This window comes from Chenopodium album, chromosome 3 (genome assembly GCF_948465745.1).
Source record: "Chenopodium album chromosome 3, dcCheAlbu1.1, whole genome shotgun sequence".
In the NCBI taxonomy this organism is placed as follows: Eukaryota; Viridiplantae; Streptophyta; class Magnoliopsida; order Caryophyllales; family Amaranthaceae; genus Chenopodium; species Chenopodium album.
In genome coordinates, this window is record NC_137836.1 from 85,432,487 (window position 1) to 85,440,319 (window position 7,833).

At 42.4% G+C, this 7,833-nt stretch overlaps 1 protein-coding gene across 1 annotated transcript; it reads left to right on the plus strand.

Annotated features, from left to right (window-relative positions):
• The first annotated feature begins 2,172 nt into the window (after positions 1 to 2,172).
• On the plus strand, positions 2,173 to 3,439 carry LOC145621307 (NDR1/HIN1-like protein 10). Its single transcript, XM_081676050.1, has one exon. The coding sequence runs from the start codon at positions 2,280 to 2,282 to the stop codon at positions 2,997 to 2,999; it is 720 nt and encodes a 239-aa protein (XP_081532176.1). The 5' UTR covers positions 2,173 to 2,279; the 3' UTR covers positions 3,000 to 3,439.
• Positions 3,440 to 7,833: the final 4,394 nt, after the last annotated feature.

A 7,833-nucleotide genomic window follows, 5' to 3' on the forward strand; every position in this document is an offset into this window, starting at 1 on the left:
CTAGTTTAATTTGGGTTAGGAGTCAAATGTTAAGCCTGCAAACTAGGTCTCCTAGTTAGTTTAGGATATTATTGCTTCCACTATTGTACTATATATATTCATGCTTAAATCAATAGGAGAAGCAGAGGGTTTTTTCATATTTAGCTTAAAAACGTGAGTTCTAGGTCCTCTATTCTTCTAGCAGATAACCCATCAAGGTCATCTTCCATAAGGTCATATATTCACTCCATCCTCCACCCTTCATCCCCTCCTAATACCTCGGTTGCGCAGCTCACCAAAACAGATTGAAAACCCTCATACAATGGGTTCAACCACATTTTACTATATACGCCTCCACTATCATCAAGAAAATTGCAGTGAACACCACCAAAAAATAACAGAGAAGGGGAAACAGATTTTTTTTGGCATAAACAGAACATTTATCAATTACTCAGTTCAATGCACCTTCCAGCATCCGCCGCGTCATAATGAGGCGTATATAGTAAAATGTGGTTGAACCCATTGCCTCCACTCTTATAATCCAGCAGCACTTCCACCTTTATTCTTCGACTTTCGATTGACTTCTCATTCTAAAGATAATTCAATCAACAAAAACTCCAATCTCAACTTAAAATTCAATCAATGACCTCGTCGAGCAACGATCAATATCAACGAGGTAAGGAGAAGAAGAACAAGAAGAAAGATGGTGGAGACTACAACGACATCGATTTAGAGCTTTGATTAGGGTATGATCGATGATTAATATACAAATGTAGAGACATATATATCATACTATAAGGTGTGCATGTTACTCATGATATAAATTCAGAAATTAGAAAGATAAAAAATGCGATGTGATACATGTGTTGAACTGATTAGTACTATCACATTTTATGGGAACTCGAGCACTGCTTTGGATTAATGGCATCAACATTGACACCATAAATTAAATTCGGTGACTTAACACCTTTATAAAGTGAGACCATCACAATTTGTGATATAGTCTAACCTTACTTTCACTTTGTCTAACTGGAGAAGGTGAGAACAATGAGATTAACTTATCGGTTTGAGCATGGTCCAACTCAAACAAAAAATGGTTTGGCTCATGATCCCTGTAATTATCAGCAATAATAATAGGTTTGAACTGCTCTTCACTTAGATGTTGGCATGACATACGAACCTTCACACGAACCTTTTGTAGGGTATCCTTAAAGGTTTTACCGACAACAAAAGCGTCGTTTCAAAGCAATTATCCAACAAAAGTACATGTGCGGAAAATGATGTCACATCTTCACCGTCCAATGTCCATGCATATTGGTTTATGTTCATTTGTCCATAAGATGTTGCCTCGTATAAACCATGAAGTTTCCTAAGAACATATTTTGGCCATAGAAATTCTATATGTCCATAAAAACAACATACATACATACATACATACATACATACATCCACACACACATAATAACAACCCAGAAACAACAAAATTAAATTTCTTTTGATAAATCAGAACAAATGGATATAATGAGTATATATGAAGCAAAAAAAATGAAATTGAGAGTGTATAATTTACACCTACCCTCTGATGAATAAAACCTAACCAAGCATCATCTCCTTACACATCGGGCTCGCTCGAACCCCCCCAGAGGACCAATGAGTTTACCACTGCTCCATTATCCCCATTGTTATCGGGTGGCGACAGTCATATTATAGTGTTTGGGCAGGCGAGCGGCTGAGCGAGGTCCGCACCGACAAGTTCGGGACCCTGTGAACGGCCGCCTAAGCCAACGACGAGTGTCAGGACACCTGCTCTAAAAACAACTGAATTGAATTGAACTAAATTGATTAGAGCTGAACTGAATTGAGCTGAAATGAATTGTTTATAAGAGAAGGAAATTAAGAATTGAATTGAATAAAATAGATTGGAGTTAAACTAAACTGATCTGAAATGAATTGTTTATAACAGAAGGAAATTAAGAATTGAATTGAATTAAATAGATTGGAGTTAAACTAAACTGAGCTAAAATAAATTGTTCATGAGATAAAGAAATATGAAAATGAAATGAATTAAAATTAAGGTGAAGAGAAGAGGGACGTAAGACAATATTAAAAGAATCAAGTACATATGCAATCATCCCAGAAAAGCAAAAAGGTATGTTGTTGGCATCACGATTTGTTTTTCTATTTGAACCCATTTTACAGTGGCATATTTTCCACTCTTAAGAATCCCCCAATTACTTGCTCTCCAAATTACTTCCTCTCCAAATTTGCTCTGCAAAACCGCCTTCACTTTCTCCTCTCCGATGACAAACCAACCACGACCTGCCACCGGCTATCCGGCCCCACCCCAAAACGGTTACCCACCACCGCCACAACCACAATCCAACTACTATTACCCAAATTATAACCACAACGCGCAGCAAGCATACTACCCTGCTCCACCACGCGCCACCTTCTTCCGGCGCTTCTTCGCGGCACTCATCGCTGTTTTCATCATTTTGGGCGTCATTCTCCTCATCGTATGGCTCGTGCTCCGCCCTCGCGTCCCGTCTTTCAGCGTCGATTCTCTGACTCTGACCTCCCTCAACACCTCCACCTCTCCTTCCCAAATCTCCGGCACTTGGTCCCTCCACTTCTCCGTCGCTAACCCTAACCACAAACTCCATGTCTACTACGACGAAATCGAGGCTCGTTTGTTCTACCGAAACTCGTTGCTTTCTCAGAATCAACTCCCGCCGTTCGATCAGGGCACCAAGAGTATAACTACCATGGATGCTCATCTCGTAGCTTCCTCTGCTTACCTTAATTCGGATTTGGTGAACAAATTGAAGGATGATCGTTCAAGTGGTAGCGTCAAATTCGATCTTCAAATGATGGCGGTTGTGAGGTTTAAGGCTGGCGGTTGGAGAGCTCGAAGACGGTTTCTTAGGGTTTTCTGTGATGATTTAACTGTTTCATTTTCATCCAATTCTACCAAGGGGAATTTATCCGGTGGGCCTAGACGCTGTTCTGTTGGAATCTGATACTGGTTCTTCTTCATCTTCTTCTTTCAGGTGAATAGGTGATTGATCAATCTTTGCTATTAATTGGCTGTACATGAATCATGAAACAGAGTTTCGGTATGACACCCACTAAAATCATAGGCATTTTGATTGTTGTAGCTTTTTGTTATTTTATTTATGTTTTTAGTGTTTCACTGTTTCTGTTGATAGAGATGGTAACTGGTAACTAATTATGTACACTTATGAATTGTATATTATTATGCCCTGTGAAAAACCTAATGTCATGCTCAATTACTTACTGATTTAAGAAGAGGATAAGAAAGAAATATAAATAAAGCGCTTTGTAAAGTGAAAGACTTTGTATATCTTTTAATGTTAAGTTAATTGCAAATGACAATGGCGCCTCCATTTTGTTGAGTCATTATCAACTTCTCTATCAAAATTTTATGACAATAGAGCATTGCAGTTGCCTTTTTTGTTTGGTTATGGTGGAGTACAGGTATTTCTATTGAGGTTATACAATTACAAGTATTTATAAATACGAGTATAATACTATAATTAAGAATATAATGGAATGATTAGTAATTGGCAGCTTAATGTGTGCAGGATTATATTTTTTCTTCTCATAAACAATTGCAAGTGCTTATAATTTTCTTCCATTATAATTGTAGTGTGTGGCATGTCATTATATGCTTTTGAGTTTTGATTATGTTGTTAGGACTTAGGAGAAAGTTTTGTTTCTTCTGAAGTATTAGCTTTTTTGAGATGGACTCTCATTTCTATGTTAGAATTTGGAAAGGAGGCCAGATATAATATATTAGAGATAAATGGTAGAATGATATACATACAGTCATACACAGACAATACTAAGAACAACAGTTATAAGGAGCAGTATAGATTCTCCATGCTTCTCATCTTTGCGGTTCTATAGAGAACATAACATGCCATAGGATTGTTGTGGCCTATAATATTTGATATTAGTTAAAGAGGGTAGAGGAAATAAGGAACTTGCTTGTGAATGTGATGTTCTCGGAGTCTTACAAGAAAGCAGAGAAATTACGTCGTATATGTCTAGGGAGCATAGTATTTGGGAACTATCATTTGCACTTTGTATGGAATAAGTTGTCTATATGAGTTTTCATTGAAGACATAGCTCAATTAGCTGGTGTTGCTAATCATGGGTAAGCTGGTAGCTTTTGCGTGCAAACTTTTTTGTCCACTAAGTAATTTCTAAAAATCTAAATAAAAATATTATTGTAAAATATACTCTTAATATCCACTTATAATAGGAATATAGGATTAATATAAATACAAACTAAAGTTTTAAGCCTTGCAAGTTGCAATCGTTTTACTTATAGATTATGTGGAATGTGGTTGATGTGCGCCCCTTTATCTTATTGAGATTAATTGTTAATTTTTAAATCCTAAGTGTAGGAGGGCTTAATTCGTCATATAGAATGTAGTTGCACAAAACCTGGTATATAGATATAGGTCAAGATAATGTTATCAATGGATTAGAAAATTCCAAGAAAATTTTGGGTGAAGAATTAATGCCCCCTGCTGCCCTGCATCATTGCATGCTCTATCTTCTGTACAATAAGAACCAGAGTTTAAGGGTTTTGTTAAGGTTTTTCGGTTTTTCTATATTTGGCAAATATGTACTCCGTGTTTCGGATGAAAACAATGGGACCTTGCCGAAGGTCCAACGAAGTGGATGAAGACTGGTCCGGTCCAATAGAGGCTGGGCCGAAGGTTTCCTGCACAGCAAAACACACGTAAACTGGCCTCGGGGGTTGATCCGAGGAAGACCCCTCCGATGCCGAAGTCAAACAGTGTATTGGAGAGGAAGCTATGCAAGAGATTTAGTGCTTGAGGCTTTGTTGTCCGTCATAAATGAATGAATTGAAGGCTTTTATACCTTTGCATATGAGGAGAGGAGAGCAATTGGACCCTTAAACAATCATGGGCTGACCATAGCAATTTGGACCAAATGACTCATGGCTGACTTGGCTTGATTGGAGGATTGGGCCTTGACCTTGGAAATTTGGATCATTTAGTGACTAGGCCCAATTAGATAAATTGGTCCCAAACAACTTGCCCCCCAGACCCGATTTGGAAGGATGACGGGTCGGGTTTGAATCCAACAAAAATGGAGGGAAGTAAATGATCTAATTAAATCGAAAGATTTAAATTTTTAAACAGTTATTAATTAAATAACTGTAATTTGGATAATTAATAGGAAGTGGAGTGGATAGTGGGTGGTTAATCAAGTGAGAGAGTGTTTAACGGTTAATTAAGGAGGCATTTAAGAGAAATTTGAACTTTCCGACCTTTGGGATTCTCCTTCCTGGAATTATAAGGTCTGATTCGCATTTTCGCCTCACTTCTTCGCCAACTTACACTCAAATTTTCGCACAAACCCACTTTCGCTTCGAATTTCTAGCGCCACATCCCCGAATCCGAGTTCGATACTCAAATCCGTCGCTCCCACTGACTTGACCGGCGCACTCCGGCCAATTTGAAGGTAAATTTCTTCGAGTTCTTTTGATTTTCTTGCCTTTTTGAGAGAATTCTTCTTCTCCATACTTTTCTTCTTCGAATTTGGTTATGGCTTGAGGAAGAGGGCGTCAACCGGGTCGACGGGGCCAGGCTGGGGATCCCCGTGACCGCGCCGATATTTGGAACGGGGAACGAGTCGGGGAAGACCCGGAAAGGGGAATTCCGGCCGTTCCTTTTAATGTTCGCCGAGCAAATTGAGTTGCACTACGGCATTTTTGAAGAGGATGGGCACTGGTGCCGAATGCCCTCGCCGACTGACAGGATTCACCGTCCCCCTCCTGGATATATAGGGGTGTACACTCGGAAACTACAATACAGGCTTCGGTTCCCTTTGGATCCCTTCGTCAGGGATATTTTAGTAAAGTACAGGATCTCCCTGTGCCAATTAACACCCGTTAGCATTCGGCGGGTGATGACTTATCTCTGGGTGTGCCGGTTTTTTGCTGTTGAGCCGAATTTTCACTGCTTCCGAAGGATGCATCAGCTAGTGCAAAACCTCCAGAGCGTATACGACCAACATGGGTCTTCAGGCTGGTGGCGAATAGAGAGCCGCCCCTAATATCTGACTATGTGGCCGAACGATTCCTCGGACAAGGATTGGAGAGGTCAATGGGTCTGGGTGAGAGTTCCCGCTGATCCGGAGCATCCTTATTTTTTCGGGGCTCCCCGATACCTCTCCAGGCCTGATCCGAACATGCAGGATTTGGGCCCTGAGAACCCTGATGTCGCTCATCACCCCAGCTACGAGCAAATGAGCTTCTTCGAGAAGCAGAATAACCCTGGGGGAGTTGGCCGAATGAGATTTCTTCCGGCCAGATGGCTCCCGGATAACCATTACGTCTTCCAAGAGAAGATGTTGGCGGTTGTCGGCCTCAGCCGAAAGTACAGGGATGGTAAGTATGTTCGGCTGGGGCCGAGGACTGACTTGTTTAATTTTTTTTGTTTATTTTTGATGCTTATTCCCTCAGTCTAACCTTCGTCTAACCTTCGTCTGTTCTTTTCAGAGCTGAGCGAAGCTACTTCGGGAATTGACTATAATCGGCTTGGGGTGAACGCCGAACGAGTCATTCTAGACCGGGCTCTGGCGATCACGGCTCCGAAGAACCGTCCGTTGTATCTGCACGAAACGGGTCTTCAGATCGAAGCCGCCGCCGACTACACCGAGCAGAAGCCTTGGTGGGAGAAGCGAGATCCCCTCAGGCCTTTATTACCTGAGGAAGCACAGGCTGCTCAGACAGCTGCGGACGTGTCCCGAGCAATCGACTCCTTGGAAGGAGGTGTTGGGACATCTGGTGCCGTTGAGAGGGATATCCCTGCATCTGGAGCTCAGCCGAGGGTTCCAGTGAGTTCCTGACTTGCTTTTTTTTTTTTTTTTTTTTACTCACACTTTGCTGCCCCCCCCTTCTGCAGTCTGAGGAAGGGAGCGGAAGGAGAGAAGGGAAGGCGTATGCTCGTTCTGAGGATCTATCTTTGTCAGAATCTGAAGAAATGGACGAGTAGCCTTTAGCAAAGAGGAGGAGGAGGTTAGCCGTGCTGGGGCCTCGTCAGTTTCAGACGGGGATGAGGCCTACCGGGGGCATCCACATAAGGGAGCCTGATGAAGGTAGACGCTCGCCGAGGGCTCCCCCTCCGCCGGAAGCTCCGCGTCCTCAAACCCCCCCTCCACCTCCCGAAACTCAAGAGATGGAGGTGGACCAACGAACTCCTGATCCGAAGGGGGGGTTCAGGGACGCCCTGCCGAAGACCCTGAGAAACCAATCGCTGAAGGTTTCTCAGGAGATATTGATAGGGAGGTTGACGCTCTAGTTCGTCAACCTGATCTGGGGGAAGAAGCTGAGGGGGTCGTTGCTGCTGACCCTGGTGGAGAACAGCTGGGCTCCGCCGAAAGGGAAGAACATGCTGAGCCCGAGAAGGCTCAGGAGGTTCCCTCTTCTTCCTTCCCCTCATTCCAGACGTTGAACTCTGGAGATTTAGGTTTCTCGGCCCCCCGCATCACAGTCCCAGAACCTGTTTGGGAACGAATTTGGGGCCAGAACCGTGAAGGGGTTGCAGGTTACTTCGGCGACCTATCTGGTATGTCGGAGGTAGACCGAGCAAGGGTGTGGTCGCTGAAGGCCACGGCTGGAATGGGAGAATCCAGCCGAAGGGTCCCTGACCCCGCAAGAGACAACCAGCGTTTGCTGATGCAGGTACTTAACCGTTTAGTTAATTTGCTTTGCTTTTATTCACCTCTTCTCCTCCTTTCTGGCTCTTTCTTTTATTATTTATTTATTATATATTATTATTTTTTTTTATG

Excerpts from the sequence above, each read along its gene's own strand:
- LOC145621307 (XM_081676050.1), top strand. The coding sequence starts at position 2,280 with ATGACAAACCAACCACGACCTGCCACCGGCTATCCGGCCCCACCCCAA.